Source organism: Zonotrichia leucophrys, chromosome 3 (genome assembly GCF_028769735.1).
Source record: "Zonotrichia leucophrys gambelii isolate GWCS_2022_RI chromosome 3, RI_Zleu_2.0, whole genome shotgun sequence".
Taxonomy (NCBI): Eukaryota; Metazoa; Chordata; class Aves; order Passeriformes; family Passerellidae; genus Zonotrichia; species Zonotrichia leucophrys.
In genome coordinates this window covers 39035994-39057108 of record NC_088172.1, presented here as the reverse complement: position 1 = coordinate 39057108, position 21115 = coordinate 39035994, and the positions used below count along the sequence as shown (strand labels likewise).

Below are 21115 nucleotides of genomic sequence, written 5' to 3'. Positions count from 1 at the left end.
TTAAAGATAAAAATAAGTTGTGTTCCATTCTTCTTTTTGGTCGTATGTTTTATTCTAAAGCAGTATTGTTGACTGAAGTTATGAAATTTCTTCTAAATTGTAACAGGTTTTTTTACTTTTATTTTCTAGGGAGCAGAGACCAAGCCCCCTTGCTTACAAGATCTGGAGTTACAGGACTAGAAGTCAGTTACGCTACTGATGAAAGAACTCTTTTCCAGGAAGTAGTGAATATTGTAAAAAGGTAGCATATCTGTACGTTCTGCTTTTATTTTTCAGGCTTGGAACAGCAGATTTAGTTCCTTCAACCCTTGCCAGTCTTTCAAATACTGATTTTTTTTTGTTGTTGTTTCCCTCAAAGGCTTATTTCTAGAGTGGACAAGCATGGTGGTCTTTCAAATAAAAATACTTTTTGCTTTTCCTTTTCTCTGACAGCAAGAACATTCAGATCCTCTTAAGCAGCTGAGTTACAGTCTTGAAACTTATCAGCCATATAAGTAATCTTTCTCAACATACAACTTTCCTGTTAACCCCAGAATTCATTACACATCTCTCTCTGAAACTCTCAGAACAGTAGATATTAAGAGTGCTGAGAGCTATAGAACACCCCTCAGACAGGAAGAGTTTTCTAGGAACTCTGAGGCAAGACAGAAAAAAACCTGCATGGTACTGAAACTGCTGCAGTTTAAAATAAGGGTTCACTGAAAAATCAGTTTCCTTGATTAGTTTTGTCTTCTCTGAATGGAAATCCCCTGCTCCATCAAACTTGGAAAACTGCTGGTTTTCCCCCCTCTCCACCGAGACTGAGAAGCCTGTTTGGAAGCCCACTCGCCTGGTGCGTAGGTGGAACCACAGACGTCTCTCCAGACCCTACTGACAGGTGCAAAGCTGTAAAATTTCAAGAAAAACAAACAGATTTAAACTCTGAGTCACCCTGCTGGAATACAGACACAAGAAAAAAAAACAAACTAGGCAGAGTACATTTGCAATTCTTTCTCTCTCCAACCAGAAAACCTCTGATGAGAAAGGCTTTGACCAACCCCATGAAGCCAGAATACAAAAAGAGTTGCTGAATGCAACCAGCACAGGGTGGGTCCTGACAGAGCAGCAGATCCCTGTTCAGAGAAGACAAAATTCAGGTAAGGAATATAATATTATTTTTCTCTTTCTTGGAAATCTAGTGCTCCATCAAACTTAGGAAAATTACTTAGAATGAGAAACTGCCAGTACATGAAGAATTTTCCACCAGTTGTGTGGAGCTCTAAAACGTGACAGGACAGAAAGAATATGGTAGAGAGACAACCCAGCAGTTAAGATATATGTTTATCACTGAAGATCAGAAGTCTTCTATATCTGTATGTGCTAAAGGCATTACAGAACAAAAAAAAAAAACCCAAAAAGGCAATTTTGGTGTACTTCAAGATGGAATGTATCAGATTGTTGTCTGAGAAATCTCTGCTAATAACATCTTCTCTAGCGTGTGCAAGTGTATCTTTTTGATGGAGCATCCATGAAGATTGAGTTAGTTGACTTGTATTCCTGGAATATAAAAGGTTTGTTCTGTTAATGGAGAGACAGACTATTGTTATCATCTTAGTTTACTTCCCTCACAACTCTAGAACTCAGCTATCAAACTTCTGATGGACTTTCAAAAAAGAAGTTTTTTGCAACTTGGACCACTTCTACAGTTTGCTGCTCTTTTTCCCTGTTTATTTTCTGTAGCCTAGGCAAAAAAAGGAGAAATTTTGTCGGAGTTAGTGTTTTCTATTTCTTAAGCACAAAACAAGTGTCTAGGCCCAGAGTAGCTTTAACTGAAGGAGGAAGTATGGTAAAACCATGTAATTAAGAAGTAGTGCAAAAACTTCCTCAATGAGAAATGAACAAGCAAGCAGCTTTAATGAAAAATAGTAATTGTTTTTTAAACAATCTTCTGTTTACCTTTTTAGTGTTATTTTTTTCCAGCACAAGCTAGGTGCTTTGGCTGTTCTGGTAGATGCACTTAATAGTAGGTCTGATAGATTAGAGAAAGAGAACTATCAGGCTATACTTAAGAAATATTATCACTTGAACTTCATGGATCAAGACTCAAAATCACCTTAATTTTTAAGCAAAGAATTGTATCAGTATCTTATATTCTGATACATGCTTTAGGCCGGACAATAATAGCTCTTGTGACTGAACAGCATGCCCAGCATGACTGCAGCCTGCTTTTCGTTCAGTTCTTGGGCAGCTGGAGGGAATTGTGGAAGACTGAAATTCCAGATTCCTGGCATGATGAATGACAGACTGCCTAATCACTCTTGGTTGTCAATATCAGGAACAGACTTTATCAACTTGTTGGAGCATGGAACAGAAAGGATCTCGGCTGCAGGAGGAATAATCTTACACAGTCCGCTTTAAGAATTCTTGTTCCTGTTTCTAGTCATTCTCTTAGTAGTTGGCCTAATTCTTCCTCTTATTCCATATATGTGAAATTGTGGAACATACTTATTTGTTTCAAGTTCCAGCCTTCTACTTCCTTGTTTAGGCCTTCTGTTTTCTTTCCATCCTGGCTATTGAAAATAAATAATGGTTGATTCTGTAACTTCTTGTCAATACACGTAAACTCTGGAAGAGCCATGTAGAGAATTCTGGGTTATTGTTTCCAGCACACAGATGAAGGAAAGGGTGTTCTGGAAAATTTATAACTTCTGCAATACTCATAGCTCATCAGTGTCTGACTAGGTTTTTGTCTCTGAAGAGTGTTTCCCAAACTTTTTGTAGCAAAGCTAAAGTTACTCTTTGTTGACTGAAGATGAGTATTGCTCCAGAAGATTCTCTGGAATAAATGAACTGAAGTTGGATTCAGTTAATACCTTCACTGTGAAGTTGTTTAGGCTGTGCTAGATCTGAATGGTTAATACCTTGGCATCCATGTGATGAATACCAGGTTAAATATTCTTCTGTGGATTAGTAGATGTTGTCTCTGATTAACTCAGAGCCCTTGGCAAACAGAAATAAATAATCTTGTGTTCCAGTAGACCAGAAGACAACCTGGTTGTTTCCCTGGAATTGTGGTCTATGATTTCATCTATACTGCAAACTCACAGACTTGTCCAGATACTGAGAAGAATAAGCACCTCTGCTTCTAGGGCATTATTACTGAGACTGACTAACCTGTGAAATAGAAGTACTTACAAGCATAAATACCAAAGTCTATGCACAGACAATTTTAATTTTGAAGGATATTGGTATACTGAGGCTGAGGGTTGAGAGTCAGGAAACAGACAGAAAGGAAGAGCCACAAATATGAGTTTGGAGGAGGTAGGGAAGAACAAACAGCACAGATTTGTAAAAAAGAAAAGCATCATTAGATTGGTTTTTGGTACCCTGACAACTGTCTTAGACTTTGAGAGGGAGCTGCATCTGCATAGGTCCAAATTTCCCTTCTTTGATAAACTGTCCTCTGGCTGTAAACCAGAAAAATGGGCTTCAGCTCAAAACTGACATAAAGCAGCTGAGAGACAACATCCTTCTAATCCTGTGCAGTTGCTGGGGATGTCCTAGAAGCAGAGACACCCAAGTTGTAGGCTCTCTGGAATGTTCAGAGGGGATTTTTTTTTTCTTGTAATGGAGCCTGGACATGTATTGCTGTCCTAAAGCATTCTGTTGTACTGCCTGAGGTGCTTTCTTGAACAGATCCTCTGTTGATTGTGTCAGCTGGAATGAGATGGGAGAAAAAATGGAAGAATCTCTCTGCTTGAGGAAGTAAGAGAGCCATCTCTCTGAACCTAAAGGCAGGAAAAAAAGTAAACACATTTACATACTTGCCTAACACAGGAAAGCTGACTGAGGAGGAGGAGAAGGTGGAATGGAATGCTACAAGAACGTTTGCAACAGGATTTAAAACTAGATAGGAAAACTAGAGATGGGCAAGCTTGATGGAGCAGTGGATTCCCATGAAAGAGAAATTAAATGTCTGAGCCTTTCCTTCACTTTTAGGGCAAATTGTTCTGCTTCTACTTAAGGGCAGATGCTAGCAGATAGCAGAAAAGGGCTGGTCCTGCATATGTGAGAGGAGCAAAATTTGGGGAATTCATGTGGGAATGCACAATCCCCATCTCTCAGACAAACAGAGGATGTGAAAACAGGGCAGGCTTGAAACAAAGAGTAGTAGATTCATTGCTACTTGAAATTTAGAGCTCCTTGTCTCCACTGAAGTAGGTTTTGATAAAATTACATGAACAGAGTATAATATAAGATTTTACACAAACATTGAGGGGATGTTTATATATTGTAATAAATATATATATTTATGTAATACATTATAATAATGTATAAATACATATATATTATTTATACATAAATAATATATATATGTAATACATTTTTGTATTAAACTGCTAATGCTTAATACTTACATATTTTTATAGTGTTTTTCTTGTAAGGTGTATAATGCTAATGAATTTTTTTGTTTGGATACAGTGCATTATGTTTCTTCCTCTGTAAATACTCTAGCAACGTCTTCTTCTTAAAATAGAGATGTGCTAATCTAACCTTCTTTTTCCAGGCCAGTATCATCTTCATCAGTGACATTTTCCTGTAGAAATATGTATCTAATGCCCTGTATCAACTTTATGGATTTTTTTGTTGTCTAAGGCAAGCTGGAAAAATGTTTTCAGAGATTTCAGTTATGTGTTTGAGTCACCAAGCATTCTGTTGCTATGCACAGTTACTGCTTTTGTCTGTATCATAGGTCTGGCATGGTTCCCCACCCCCTCCCTTTTTCTCTTAATCATAGCTGGAAGAAAAATAGCAGTCAGGAAAAGCAGACACATAAGAGAAGGGAAGGTATAACTGGGAGCTTTAGTGTTCATTCACGAAATCATCAAATGAGAAAGAGGAAGAGATGTCATAGCAGCAGATACAACTTAGCTGGAAAGGAAAATAATCGCCTTTCTTTTCTCTGCAGAATGTATGAGTTGAATGTTAATGCTGTTGTGTTTAAATCCTGCCAGCATAAATGCTGCTTTTCATCTTTGCAGAAAGTCTGGCAACAGCATGCAAAGCAGTATCAGGGCCCATCCTTTTAACAAAAGAGCATATGTTGGCAAGCACACCTCTTATTCCTGTCGTGTTACTCCTAGCCAGCAGCTTTCAAATATCAGTATTACAGTTTACTAGTTTCTTGCAGGTGTAACAGCTGGTCTCATTACAATTTCTCCTAATAAAATAGCTTGAATTGATGTTGAAGACCAGTTTCATAGTATACTGTAAAAATTGTGAGACAGGAAGATGAAAGATAAAACTTGTACTCTTAGCTCACAGCTAGTTGTCTTTGTGGCACCGCGTGAAAAGGAGAAAGTGAGTGAGAGAGTCACACTTCAGCTAAGCTCTCACATCAGCTAAATTTTGGGTTTGCCTGATCATCTTCCCGTGTAGAATAATGTACTCTTTTAGCTCCAGACATTTCTTCTTCTCTATTAGCAAATAGAATACAGGAAGTCTCAGCAAGTGCCACTGGTACGTTGGTACCACTGGTACATGAGATTGGGCTGCAGGAGAGGGCATTTCTGCTGCATAAATTGGGATGTAGTTCATGAGCAAGCAACATGGGGGCAGGAAACAAAATTGTCTCTTACTAGGTGCAAAAAATTTGATAGGTCTCTTAAACCTGTTGCATAAGGTAGATCTTAAGCGTATGTAGTACAGGAGTTTGGGGTTATAAGTGTTACTTAGTAGAAAGGAGTTCTTCAGTTTAATGTTACTTTGTTTTTTCCTTCAGAGATAATTGAGAGACACTTGGGAATGCATACAGATGTACATCCAAAATACATATATGTGTAACTTACTGCAGTATCTGAGCAACTACTGAGTTGCCAGTAGTATGTTTATTGACTTTCATGCTTTTAGAAGGATACCACTTGGATCCAAGTTTTAAATATGTACCAACTGACATTAAAGGACTGTGATTACAGGAAATTCACAGTAAGATTTGATCTCACCATTTGCTAGCTACTCTACCTTGATTTTCCATTTAGATAGCTTTGTATAAGTCATCTGACTGAAACTTAAACATCTGTACTTCACAATCAGTGTCTAATTAGCTTTCCTCATCACCAGAAGAGTTCAACAGAATAGGATCTTGGTCTGCAAGAGATGACTGAAATACAAAGAATAGTTCACCCGAAGAGGCCTTTTTGTTCGATGACAATAGAGACCAGTTTAGAAAACTTGAGATGCCAAAATTAGCTGAAATTACACACTCCCCTTAATACATGGGTGGTATCTAGTTGGGATGGAAAAGCAAAGTAATGTGCTGTAAAGTGATAGCCTTTAAGTCAGTAATGTGCAATTACAGGCGATCCCTAATGGCCTGGATGAGCAAGACTGAGTTTTAAAAAAATATTTTGATTAATAAGCTTTCCAATCTGGATGTGGATTTACATAGAATTGTGTTAAAATATGTGATACTTAAGTTAGACACAATTTATTTCTAGAAGAAAAAGCATGTATCTGAAAACATCATAAACTAAAGGCTTTTATGTCTTGTTCTATAAAAACACCTTCACATCTGAAGGATACTAGAGAAGCAGTTCTTGAGATTATATGCAGATAGATTACAGAGGACATTTTGTTCACTAGGTTAAAAGGTAATGGGAAAATTACCTCCAGAATTGATAAAATATATTCAGTTGCAGTAGTAATATAATAGCCCACTAATTTTGTTTAAGTAGGAAGTAAGGAAGGTAATGCCCTGCTTGGGCAAGTTACAACCCAAAGCAACTGTCTTTCATCAGTTGATGAAGGACAAACTTCACCAGCTTGCTGCTTCCAAACGGTTCTTATTTCTGTTCAGAATAGGCTTATAAGAGAAAGCAAATTTCTGGCATAATGAATACTGTTTTATGTTTTCTTAAGCAGTTCTTCATGAGTTTCTGATTCACATTTGCATCTATCATAGACCCCATCTGCATAATGCCTTGTCTTGTGTAAAATCTACAAGTATTCTCCATTTTGAATTATGTGATGCCAGTTTTCAAATATGATAACGAATTACTACTTCCCTAATTTTAATTAATCAGTACTGATTTGCCATATGCTAGGACCAGGAAAGTTTAGTTATTACAAGAATTAATTTGAAAATATGTTAATTTTTATAATGTTTATTCTATGCCTGTATAAAACATGGCATAATTCCTTTTTATTTCAAAGCTGAAATTGAGCTATTAATAATTTTGAGCATCATTTCACAATCATTGTATGTTGTGCAGAGCAGGCAGCAGTCCTAACTCTTTTTGTCACTGGTTCCGCTGCTGGAACAAACTGCGGGCTAGTTTGAGTCATTTGTCCATAAATTGTTCCAAGTAGCTTTGGGGTTGTACCACTGGTAGAATAGGTTTCCATATTGAGTAAATTTACTGCTTCCACTCCTGGAAGCAGTAAATTTCCACCTCCAAAACCAAATAATTCTTCTTTTGACATGAACAGCAGATAGCAAGATATCCCCCAAATTCAAATTGCTAGTTCTTTTACTTTCTGTAGAATGCCAGAAATCAAAAACTTGCTTTAGAATCCCCTGCTTTAGGTAGAAATTGTATCAAAACCATTCCCTCACAAGTAGAAGTAGGTGATAAAGGGGATTTTTGCAATTTCTGACCAAAAGCCCAAATTTTAATAAAGAGAGAGCCATGATGAGTAACAGCATTCAACTATTTTTCTTAGAAGGTCAGTGTCCATGGCAGAAGTGTGGAGAAACTGTTTTTTGGAGCTATTCTCCGAGTAATTGGTATCAACTCAAAGTGAGTTGACGTTGCCTTTGGCTAGGACACATAAGCAAGGAAGACACTTTCCTGATAAAGTCTGAGGCTTCATTTGTAATGTCTGTGATACAACTAACTGAGTATTCAGGGAAAGGTTGTTCTGTATTCAACAGTCAAGAAATGTTTGTATTTTTTTAATGTGTTCATGGATGCAAGGAGTACAGAGTTCCTGTTAGTAATCCAAGGCCCCTGCCCACTCCCTCCATAAACTAAGGTCTACAAGCCTGTACCCTGTTGTAGAGTTGGGCATAGACTGTGGTGTACAGGATCCTCAGCCCATCATCCATCCTCTACCTACTGACAGCTGCCCTGATGTCATTCAGTTGTATTGAATAGTGCCCGCTGCATCAAGGTTGGAAAATACTTTAAAAATCATTCAGTCTAACCAAGAAGCGGCTATTCATCCCACTGAAACTTCCTTTGGTTTTTTTGCTGTAAAAATAACAGATATCTTATGTTACTTTGTCCGGTCTCTTTCTGCCCAACAAAATCATTCTTAGGCTGTTGACCAAATCACCAGATCATGACTTGGGGTTTTAATAGTGCCTGCTCAAAAGTTAGGTGATACTGGCTCCTCTGAGCTAACTCCTGCCTGTGCTTTGTCTTTAAAGCCACATTTTTTGTCCTGTCAAGTGAGGTTTACTTTGAGCCTGACTGGAAGTGATTGTGTCAGAAGTCAATTCTGACTTTATTATCATACCTGAGCCAGTTAGATTTTCCAGCTGGAAAGAGATACAGCATACAATAAGTTTTTCTTGTGTGTCCTCTAGAAAGAAGGCTATCTAGAAAAAGGTATTTAAGGAGAACTGGTAGATACAGTTGCTTTTCTCTGTTTCAGTTTAGACAGCTCTCACTCAACTACAAATTGTAACTCCCAATAAGGGGTGATCATTTAGGACCCGAAGTTCCCTCTGATTACTCAGAGTTATACTGCATTATGTGTGACACAATACTATCAGTAAACATTCCAGTCAACCTACTGGCAAATTCTGTTCCATAGGCATGGCTATAATTCACTGCACATCTGTCTCATGCTGCTAAGTTTCAGCTTATGCTTGATACTTCCTGATAACATCAATAAAACCTCATGAGACCTCAGTTTTGTTCTTTATTTGTTAAGACCAAAAAAAAAAAAAATCCAGTGAAAATATCCTTTCTAAATATTTTTGCCATTGAATGTTATTAAAAACCCTAAAATATTGCCTGTTTTGAATATTGTCTCCTAGTCCAGATGCTGCTTTCATAGAAACCGATTATGACTGCGCCTTTTTTAAACTCAACATAATTTGAATGAAATCCTGTTTATACTTTGCTCATGGAAAATATTTTTGGGAATTTTATGAAGCTCATTTTTTCTTCTCCCCCTACCTCTCTAGATATGACCCAGACATTTTGCTAGGCTATGAAGTCCAGATGCATTCCTGGGGATATCTCTTACAGAGGGCTGCAGCACTGAATGTTGATTTATGCCAGATGATTTCTCGTGTGCCAGGTAAGTTATTTGTTTAGGGCTTCAGTTCAGTTCCAGTATAAGCAAGGTGAAATCTATGAACAAATTTAAAAAATAAATGCAGGGTATTCCTTCAGAAAGACTTTTTTTTGTCCTTGCTCCTGTGTTGTTAATAGTATAATCACACATACCCCTGGTGTTTTCTGAATTTTCAAATTTGTGGCATATTCCACTTCTGTGTGTGTCCTGTGTTCATGAACCTGAACTTATATTCTATAGTTGTGGGTTAAGTTTCAGTTCTTGGAGGTGCTTCTGCTACCAAACCTTCTTTTGCTTTCCTTGGCTCCAGCCATTCAGAGTACCTACCATAATCATCAGTTGTGATTTCTCTGGATGTAATACAAGAACATAAAACTGCAATTGTCCTGGACAGCTTTGTAATAAAATCCTTACTTTCAATGACCATTCTTGTACTTTGGGCAAATTTTATTGGGTCCAAGTGCTGATGCTTTCCTCCAGCATTCAGAAAAATGTCTGTTTAGACTGGCAGGAAAACTTGGATGAGAATGGTAAGCCTAGTGCCTATACTTAGCCAATCAATAGAAGCCATCATTCTGAAGAATGGAGTTAGTGAACAGCTAAATAAATGTGCTGTCGCACCTGAGAAAAGTCAGGATAACTTTATAAAATGAAAAAGTGTCTCAATAATTTGTTCTGGCTCTTTGCAGTCATCAAGGTGATGTGGATGAGGGAGACTTTAAAGATCAAAACAGTTGAAAAAGCTGGTTTTGCCAGCTGTACAGAAAAAAGCATCTGTACAGAAATTAAATTGCTATGAAATAAGAAGTCCATTACTGTGATTGTTCTATTAAAAACTTGAGCCTGTTGCTTTGTAATGGTTGCAAAAGCAAATGTTAGGAATTACAGAGCAAGGAAAATATAAAGCAATGAATGTAAATGTAAAAAATGTAAAAATCTGTAGTGTGCTTGTACCTCAAATACCAAGGTTGTAGCCTACTCGTAACCTTCTTCCTATCAAAGTGGATATAAGGGAACTGGTAAAAATGAGAAGGGCTATCCCGATGTATCTAATAACTTAGTAATTTGGTATGCCAGAAGAGACAAAACAGTGTAGGAAAGGTAAAAGCCTGTAAAATATTGAGGGATGTAAATGGAAATAGAGATTGGGTTTTCATGGTCATTTCCAATGCAAACTGGAAATCAAGTGAAGCTAGCAAATGGCAGCTACAGAATAGAAGTTAATTTTTAATCTCAGCATTGCTGAACTCTTTACTTCCTGATCACAAGATAGTACAAATGCTTATAGTGTACATTGCTTTAAAAGGAGATAAATTCTTGCAAGAAGAATCCATTTGGAGCTATGATATATGTGAAAATAATGTCTGGCCCAGGAAGCTGAAAATTATTGGAAGCTGGAAGAGTTTTAGGGAGAGTATCAGCAGCTGCTTCCCCCATCTTGAAGCACCTGCCTTTGAGTACGTGACAGAACATGATACTGGGCTACTTTAATCTTTGAGCATACCCAGCACAGGAATCATCTTTTATGTAGTTGTCCTGTGTGCCAGGCCAGGAGAATATGTTGTTTTAGCAGCACTGTGTTCACACAGTCCTTCTTTGAGGCTTGAATATTTGTATACTCTTGATGCTTTCAATACTTGTGATGTATCTGGAAATGAATTGAGTTATAGAGTCCTCCCAGAGACAAGAAAACATAAGAAAAAAAATTGCATCTTCAGTTAAATGTTGCTGACAATTGAACTTTGGTAAATTTTTAAATACTTCATATATGAAAACAGGATCATGTGATAGTTTAAATATGAACAGGCTGTCAGTGCCCCTAAGTTTCTTTCTTCAGGACAAAGCTGTCAAATTTATTCTTCAGGAATAACAGCAGATTGCATGAACCTTGTTGTTCAGTTTCCCTGATGGCTCAAATTGAGGTGATACACTAGTTGCAATATAATGCCTCTGGGTACAGTCTTCAAAGGTACTGAAGGATGTTCAGAAAAGTTCTTGACCCATTACATCTGAAGATGTGCAATGTCTGTAGTAAGAGGAACAGTAAGTGTTGTAGTCAAAGGTTTCTTAAAGCCACCAAAGATCACAAAGATTTGCTGCTCCACTGTAGAAGTATGGCTGAACAATCTCTTCAGTTTGGGATATGTGTCTCTGCTGTTGTTCTCAAAGGCTGAGTCACAGTTGGTGTCTTGCAGGACAGCTCTGTCTGCACTGCGTTTGATACAGAACCAAACAATCAGCAAAGCTGTTAATAGTACCCATCTTGCTGACATAAGGTCCTCCTCAAATTACTGATTTTGGGATACACATGAATGGGTCCTCAAAGAAGAAAGGGAACTGTATGGTTCCTAATGGTAATGTCCCCATGTATTTCACAGTCAGGTTTTCTTCTCTACAACCATGAAGCCCCACACAACATGGGTTCAGTTCTAGTGAAGGAAATCAGGATTGTAGCCCTTAACATTTTTTTTTACATGAAGTTCAAGTGAGCATGCAGAGCACAGGCACGATCTGCACAGCACTGGTGTTTGTAGTGCAGGTGTTCCTGTGCCAGCTGCTAGATGCATACTCAGAAGTGGAATACATAACACTTAAAAATGTTTCTAAGAACTGCTGTTATTTTAAGGTAAGTGTTTGGTTTGTTTTGACAGAATTGCAGCAGAAAGATGAGAAAATGTTTACACTGATGAGCTCTTCCCAGAAATGTCATGCTGTAAATGTCTTGCATGCATGACCATATACGTGCAAGTCGTGTTCTCTGTTGCTTTTTGGCTTCCTTGTCCATGATTTTGACCCCATCTGTCTTCCTCTTGCTTTTCCAACCCCTGTGCTTCACATTTTCCCTCCCTTCTTCACATGCTATATTTTCAGAACAGGAAGTGCTCCTTCAAGAAGTATGCTTCTCTTACCTCTTGTTGCAATAGAGATGAAAGGAACTTTTCCTTTCCTGTGATTTCAACTTAACAAAAAGAAAGCTGGGCTTCTCTCTGGTTTTGCTTTATTGGCTGAGTCTGATGCTGCCTCTGCCCTTTACAAGTGAACTATTCATAAGTCATAGGACACATCATCACAAGAGAAGTGCATACTATGCCTGTGCCTGGTGGCCATTTTTTGTGTGCCCTCCTGGTTCCTCCTTTGCATCACAGCTCAAAGTTAGGGAGTGGGTAAGAGAGGATGAGAGGAGACTTCTTTTTATTTCATCTCATGCACTCTAAAAATAGGAGGAATGTCCTGTTCTGCTTCTTACCAGCATAGTTCCCAAAGAGGCTTACATGGTTCTGGTGACACATTTCCCACACCAGTTGTAAAGTAGTGCAGGTTTTTTGGAATATGGTGGTGCTCATCACAGAGTTCATCAGACACTGGGTCTCCTTGTGATCACAGTATACTTTGCTGCCTGTTTTTACCAGCAAGACATGAAGCAAAATTAATATAGGAAATCCCCTGAACAAATCAAAAGAGAACTGGGATGACACTGAAGAAAGTAGAACTAACCAATAGTTTCTACTTCCAGTAAAAAAAAAAAAAAAAGGAGGGGAAGAAATGAGAAATGCAAGTTCCTCACTTTCACAGGAGGTCCAGCATGTAGAAATGAAGAAAAGCAGAAGAAAAAATGTTGCTACTTGGTGGGGCATTTCTTCCATCCAAACATGGGAAGATAAATGGCTGGTTTTTCTGCTTAAAAATCTGAAACAATAAGGAGGTTAAAAAGATAGTATGCATTTTAATGAAGTGTTCAAAAGGTCTGCTAAATTTTGTCAAGGATCTGTGATTTACTGATAAAGGTCAGTAAATGACGAATAGGTTTTCTTAACCATATTTTAATTTATATGGGACACATTTGAAGATCAACATACAAAATTAGTCTGTGTTATGTTGTTTCACAACTGTTCTGCAGCATTTCAGGCAATTTTTACTTCTGTCATGGAGGGTAAATGTGCTTCATGACTGTCTGAGGATCTAATTGTTCAGTTCTGATAATTATTGCAAAGCTGTGTGTATCCATGCTTCTGCACTCTGTGTCTGAAATGTTCTGCTCTTCATTATCAGGGTACTGTACAGACTGTGCTGTACCTGATAAATGAGGGCTGGCAGAATACAAAGCAACCAGCAGTTAAAAAAATGGGTATGGATTTAGAATTGTGGGTAAATTGCCTTGAAGTGATTTCTCTCCTGTTAAACTAATAAGAATAAGGCTGAAGATCAGTGTGTTTTCATAATGGATTTTAGTCTGTGTGGTACATTTTAAAAAACATCTTTGTAAACTCTGGACAAAACACCAAAACTGTAGACTTAAAAGGGCTGGAAAAAAGATAGTTTAAAGATATGTATACCAAAAAGACTGCCTTCTCTTGTGCTGCAGTATTCCAAAGCATGACAAAAATCAAGGATGGCAAAAGAGGATATATTTCTCTACTTTGGACGCTGCTGTCTCACAGAAAGATTTAGAGTGCTGCTTCTGCATCTGCATTGGTTCCTTCCTATTTCCTTCTCCCTATGCTATGCAGAACCCATGTGTATTTACTCTCACTGCTCTGGGTTTGCTTATACTGTATGAAAGAGACTGAATTTTCTCTCCCATTACCTGGTTCAGTCTGTGTAAGATCATTGCAAGTAAAACCTTGAGTTATAAGCTCCTTAGAGCAGAAATCACTTTTTTGTTAATTATAATTTTTTATGTTGTGCACTACTCCATGTGCAACTGACTCTAAAGTAACATTCAGCATTGCATAACCAATGTATTCACTATGGAGAATATATTGCCTATTTCAGTGAAAATGAAGTAAGAGTTCTCTGCAAAGGGCAAGAGCAGAAAAATGTGGGGGAGTTTCATTTAAAGATTGTGTAAATGACTGGTAAATAAATAATTTTGTGGAATCAGCAGTAATCTTTATGAATTCTTGTTTTTCTAGAGAGCACAAATTGGAAGAGGGATGGTTTCATCTGGTCTTGACTGCCTTATAACTTGTCTAAATAGATTCTCCTTTAATGTCTTTAGATGAAAATAAAGAGAACAGATTTGCCACTGAGCTGGATGAATACGGAGCGGATACAATGAGTGAAATAAATATTGTTGGGCGAATTGTCTTGAATATATGGAGAATGATGAGACATGAGGTAAATTTTTTAAAAGGTTAATGTTTTGATTTACTGAGTTTTCTAATCATTGCAGACTTAGTTGGAAGTTTCATGTAACTTGTGTAACTTCTACAATTTTTTTCTTTAGACACCTTTTCAAATAGAGTGGTTTATCAGTTTCTGAGAATAGGTTTTGTGTATCTCTAAACTGTAAAGACCTGAAGCCTTTTTTTTTCAGTAATGTTTCTTAATGATACTCCTTTTCAGTAATTTGTGGGTTTTGAGAACAACTTACTTGTTTTAGGAATTTGTCTAGTATGGTGCTTTTAGTACAATAAGTACTTGAGCATATTTTAAACTGTCAGGGGTTTTTCGTGTTTTGGTTTTTGTTTTTTTGGGTTTTTTTGTTTGCTTGTTTCTTGGTTTGGGGTTTTTTTTGTTCCAGTTATAACTTTCCATTTAATACTCAAGTGGCCCAGTCTTTACAAATCTTGTTCTGACCAAGTTCAGACCTGATCTTTATGAACTACTTAATTCTGCGTATTCTTTTCAGTTGATAAGGGATGCTTTTCCCTGACATGTAAATAGTTAGGGATTTCTAAGAATAAAGACTAATTTTTTTAACAAAATACTAACAAAAAGTTAATAAATCTAGTTCTTGCAGTTTTTGAGAAGTAGAGATTTTTTGATTATGAGAGCCCTCATGCATCTGACGTGTCCACTGTGTTTTGCTAGGTGAATCTGACGAATTACACTTTTGAAAATGTGGGCTTTCATGTTCTTCATCATCGTTTTCCTTTATTTACGTTCCGAGTTCTGTCTGATTGGTTTGACAATAAGGCAGATGTCTACAGGTAATGATCTATTAATTCATTTTGTTTGCTGTTTTTAAGGCCAGATTCTTAACATTGGATAGGTGTAAGATAAAGCCACAATAGGAAGACATAATAATTTAGCTTAGGCACTAGAGCAGTGTATATGCAGCAACATGAGCTTATTTATTTGGATATTCTGTTGTATAGTTATACCCTCAATATTACAGTAAAATATTTTCAGTTACATTTTCAACATACCTGAATAGATGTATACTGTTTTGAAGTTCTGTGATGTCTTTATTCTATTTTGTATATGCTGTTCATTAGAAGGGCTTTTAATGAACTGTCAGGCTTCTGTTTTACTTCAAGTGCATGTCAAGCAAGCTAGGCTTAAAAGTATTACAAAACAGCACACAAAATGTTAAGATAGTAGCTATAGCTGCTTAAAAATACCTTCATGTGACATGTATCACATTCAACTTCACTCTTTTTTGAAGCAATTTGTGTTGTGTGATATGAACAATTCATGAAATTGTATACTGATCTGCACGTTGTTTGTGACATACATAAAATTTCTGTAAAGGTTTCTGTAGGTAAATGGAAACATGATTTATACTGAAATTATGAATTTATGTTCAGCTGTGGTAGGCATTCTTAATACCGAAGGATGTTTCCACAAAGGTCCAGTTAAAAAACATGTAAAGAGATGAGGGTGTAGTTGTGTCTGTTTTCATAATTCTTTGGGGCAGTGAGGAAAACAGGATATATTGAGTCATTGCAAGGTGCTTAACAGTAGCTTGCTGTAACACAAGGTGTGTGTGTCTTTAGAATACCTAAGTGTATATTTACATATGCCACACTTTTGAAAGAATTGTATGAAAGTGTTCTAGAGGAAAATTTTATTTGCTGTTTTGTTACAAGTTACCATAAAAATAGTTTGTCTTAGTAGAAAGAGAAGCAGTCTTCTGATTGTTTATAACGAGGTGTTCACTCTGACAGATGGAAAATGGTTGATCATTATGTTAGCCGGGTTCGTGGGAATCTCCTCTTGTTAAACAAACTGGATTTGATTGACAGAACAAGTGAAATGGCAAGAGTTTTTGGCATTCAGTTCTTACATGTATTAACAAGAGGCTCCCAGGTAAGACTTCATTCTCCTTATACTTCACAAAACCAAAATAGTTTTTACAAAATGTTCTAGTTCTTTGGTAACTTCTCAGTCCATATGTGTATTTTCATAGGGTCACAGAAGGCTGTTAACATGAATAAACATGAAATTGAAACATAAAGAATACCATGCAATCTATTATTGCTGCTTTTGAATTGCCTAGTCTCAGAGGTTAAAAATAGATGTTAAAAATAGAGTTCCCCTAATGTAATCACACCAGTGAATATCTTCTACTGCCTTCAGGAGCACTAAGCTCTCCCTTTGAGCTGGTATTGTTCACACTTACATGAGACTGAAAATGAGTGCTTTCTAAAACATTAAGAAATATAATTAACCGTGTTTTAGAAAAATGAGATTAGTTTCTTTCAGAGCAGACAAAGCAGCATTGAGTATGTTCTAAGTGACATTTCTGGGGCAGCAGACCTCTGGGTGAGATTTTACAATAAAACAAGAGGGGCTCTGGCTTTATTAAATACATGTCACGCAAGATGTTTGTGATTCTATTATTTTGATACCAGCATCAGAGAGAAAAGGGAGCAGAGCAAGATGTGTACTTTGTTTTGGAGCCCAGCAGTCTCCAGTAATACCAGAAGCTTTCCTTGCCCAGATTGTGAATGACTGGGCTAACTGAACTGCTTTCATGGCAACATGTGAGACCTGAGCAGCACCTGAAATGAGAGTCAGATGCTCTGTCGTGTTACAACTCTTCTGTTATCATAAGCCAGCAAGATGTGGGAGTGTCTGAAGCTGCAGTTTCCTTAACAATTCAATGCTATTAAAAAACTTTAGCCACCTTTTTTTCTTAGACTGCAGTTGCCTGTGTCATCTCTTGACTCAAAGCAGGTTCTTGGTGGTCTTTCTGGTAATGACCCTGTATTTGGGGGGAAAGGGGAGCAGACTGGCAGGCACCATCAGCAGAACCATGGCAATGTTCAGCAGGTATTTGCCAGTTTAGCTCCCTGATCTGGTTCACCAAACTATCAGAAAATACCACTGTTGGAGCAAGGGAAGAGAAATGCACAGTTAGGGACAGGGAGTGTGGGACTGGCATACTGCCAGCATAGATATGCTTAAACTGTCATGATTGCAGCCCACAAAGACTGTTCTGCCTGTCATTTTCTCAGATGTCTGAGTGGGAGTGAGCAACAGAAGCATGCTGCATTTTCTATCCTGACTGTTCTTTTCTCTTCCCTTCTGTGCACGTATGTTCTGTTTCCATTGAAACTTTCTTGATCAAAAAAAAGGCACTTGCAACAAATCCCAGTCACCTCAAATAATTTTTTTTCACACAGACGAGTCACTACCCTTTATGAAGATACTCCCCCTTAGCTGAAAAACATGTTAAAATGGAATAATAAGAACAGATTTCAGCTATTTTATTTTTCCATGTTTGAATCTCTCATTGACTTTTACAATAACTTTTTAAAAGTATTTTTGTTTATTGTATTAAGCCATCTCAAACATTTCTTAGTAGACTAAACAAAATCTAACAAGAGGTGGTCACAGGCATTACAGATAACTAGTCAGATGTTTGGAGAACTTGCTGGTTTTTGCACAAGAGTCAGCAAGGCTCATTGAGAAAGCTTTAAACTTGATTTGGAGGGGGAAAGGAGTAAGATCAGGCTCACTAGAGAGAAATTTGGGAGCATCACACTGGTGGCTGAGAAACAGTGTCCTAGCAAAATCCTTTAGTCTGCTGTCTCAGTGGAGGTAAGGGCTGGAGATCCACATGGGAGCAAAGACAGAAGGATTATTGATGTGTTAGGAACCACAGATGCACGTGAGAATGGTCCCTGAGAGGGATTAGGGCTTCTCCCCCTGCCTAAAAAATGGTGACAGGATCAATAGCCCAGCTGAGGTGCATTTGCACCAGTGCACTCAGCATGGGCAACAGACAAGAGGCCAGTCCTGGTTTGTATCTTACTGATGATCTGGACAATGGGATCCAGTGCTCCTTTAGTTGGTTTGCAAACAACTCCAAGTTGGGAGGGAGTGTTGCTCTGCTGGAGGGTAATAAGGCTCTAGAAGGGGATCTGGACAGGCTGGGTCAATGTGCTGAGGCCAGTTGTTTTGCCCTCGGCTCCCAACAACCCCATGCAGGGCTGCAGGAAGAATGGCTGGAAAACTGCCCAGAGGAAGAGGACCTGGGGTGCTGGTCCTCAGCAGCTGAACATGAGGCAGTGTATGCCCAGGTGGCCAAGAAGGCCAATGGCATCCTGATCTCTGTCAGAAGCAATGTGGCCAGCACCACCAGGCTGTCCCTCTGTACTCAGTACTGGTAAGGCCACACCTCTAATCCTGTGTTCAGTTCTGGGCCCCTCAGGACAAGAAGGACATTGAGGGGCTGGAGCGAGTCCAGAGAAGGGCAGTGAAGCTGGTGAAGGGTCTGGAGAACAAGTCCTGTGAGGAGCAGCTGAGGGAGCTGGGGGTGTTTACCCTGGAGGAAGGAGGCTCAGGGCTGCCCTTAATGCTCTCTATGACTCCCTGAAAGGAGGCTGTAGTGAGGTGGGGGTGAGTCTCCCAAGTAAGAAACAATAGGACAAGAGGAAATTGCCTCAATTTGTTCTCTGGCTGGTTTAGATTGGGTATTTAAAAAATTTCTTCTCCAAGAGGATAGTCAGACATCGGAACAGGCTGTCCAGGGTCACCATCCCTGGAGTTAAGAGATCTGTAAATGTGGTGCTTGGCAGCATTGGGTTAACAGTTGGATTTTGTTGATCTTAGAGGTCTTTAACAACCTAAATTCTACAATGCTATGAAAACGAGAGAGAAACATCCAAAATCTACCTCTTGCCAGAACCAGTCCCTGACCTCCTTGTGATACATCCATGTTCATCACTGGGCACAAATTAATATGCAATTAGTGCAAGGCAGCAGTAGCAGTTCATGTTGCTCCCTAACAACACATCAAACCCCAACCTCTGTTTAAGGTGCAGCATCTTGTTAAGGCTGTTGGTTCTGTAAGTTCATTTATAATTTCAAGGTTAAAGAAATTATATCTAACCCACTCAGTACAATGATTGAATACATAGTGTGTCAGGCAGATGGTCCTTAATAGTAATTTTTTACAAAGCACAGGATTTTACAATTATGTAGAATTGTTCTTTGATATTTTGGGATTTTTCCCTTGCCACCCATGTATGTAGTTTTCACACCATGTATTATGTTTTCAGCTATTTTGGTTTTTATTCTGAATGGACACAGTGCATACCTGCCCATTTGTACTTGTAAAGCCTTACTAAAGCATTGAGTAATACACAAATAAATAGGGCTGAGGTTTGTTTCTCTTGTTGCCAGCTACACATACAACATTTTGTGGTATCTTGAACAGGGTTTGTTGTTTAATGCTTCCTGTTCTGCTTGTGGTATCAGGGAGAAAGCAGGATACCCAGTGGATTTACTGCATATTAGACTTTGTTTTCTTCAGTGATCTGCAGATCTGACAGTAGTACAGTTTAGCAAGTGCTCATTCACTGACAGTAGCATGACCATCCACATATATTGTTGAAGCCTGTTGGATAATTATTTTTTCCATATATAAAAAGTACTCAATTTTCAATGATTAGGGCTAAATGTAATACAGAGTACAGAACCATAGAAGGGTTAGGGTTGGAAGGCACCTAAAGATGATCTAGTGATATAAAATAAAATTAAAATATACCTTAAGAGCATGGCTGTTTGTTTTGGAAAAGTAGTTATTTGTACTTTAAAATCAGGCAATGCAAGTGTGTGTTTGCACTAGTTAATGCAGGTTTGTTCTGCCCTTTTGATGCCAATGGTTATACCCAAACTGATTTGCAGTACCGTGTGGAGTCGGTGATGCTGCGCATTGCAAAGCCCATGAACTACATTGCTGTGACTCCCAGTGTCCAGCAGCGAGCTCAGATGAAAGCCCCACAGTGTGTTCCCTTGATCATGGAGCCCGAGTCCCGCTTCTACAGCAACGCTGTTCTTGTCTTGGATTTCCAGTCCTTGTATCCTTCCATTGTCATAGCGTACAACTACTGCTATTCTACCTGCCTGGGACATGTTGAGAACTTAGGAAAGTAAGTTGTTACTCTTTTCTCATGATCTTTGATACTGTAGATACTTGAGTGTCTTTTATAAAGTACTGAGAACCCCTGGTTGCCATTGGAAACAATGGGCACATATGAATAGCACCATTTTCTGTTACACAATACAGATGATAAAAATCTACCATGTGGGTGTGTGCACATGTTATGCACATACATATACAAATCAATATGTATTTCTAATTAAATATAGGATTAGACTCTGTTCCCTTAAAAACCCCTGGAAAAAACTCTGTGCATGTGTGTATGTACACCTCTGATTATTGTGGTGATGCTGGTTTTTAATATTGCTTCAGAACAAGTTAAAATTACTGTAAATCCACCATCTGTCTTCAAAACTAGACTGGGGTTATTCCTTAATGAATTAGGATTGTTTGTGTATCACTTGTAGTTCACTCTGGTTCTAATTACTAAAAATTAAAAGGTACAATTGAGTTATTCTTTGTAGCATCTTGTCTTTTATTGAGCTTAACAGTTACTCTGTTAATTGGAGAAAGATCTCACTGCTTGTTATAATTACCTCTATAAAACAGTATTTTGAAGAATGGAAAGATGCCTGCAGTAATTGCTAGGTGTCACCATCAGGTTTTCAAGTTCTTGATTTGAAATTCTGAATTTGTAGGAAGAAAGTGCAGTGTGGTACTTGGTAAACATGGATGGTTTCCATAGGGGATTACAGTACTGAGTACATA

The 21115-nt window shown here is 38.1% G+C and overlaps 1 protein-coding gene across 2 annotated transcripts in view; it reads left to right on the top strand.

The window, feature by feature from the left end:
- Positions 1-21115, top strand: part of REV3L (REV3 like, DNA directed polymerase zeta catalytic subunit) — a 112502-nt gene that overhangs the window by 79092 nt on the left and 12295 nt on the right. For both annotated transcript variants that reach the window (XM_064707898.1, XM_064707897.1), the window contains exons 18-23: positions 130-241; positions 9176-9291; positions 14288-14406; positions 15103-15221; positions 16182-16323; positions 20152-20396. In XM_064707898.1, the coding sequence (XP_064563968.1) occupies positions 130-241; positions 9176-9291; positions 14288-14406; positions 15103-15221; positions 16182-16323; positions 20152-20396 (853 nt within the window). The remainder of the gene's footprint in view (positions 1-129; positions 242-9175; positions 9292-14287; positions 14407-15102; positions 15222-16181; positions 16324-20151; positions 20397-21115) is intronic.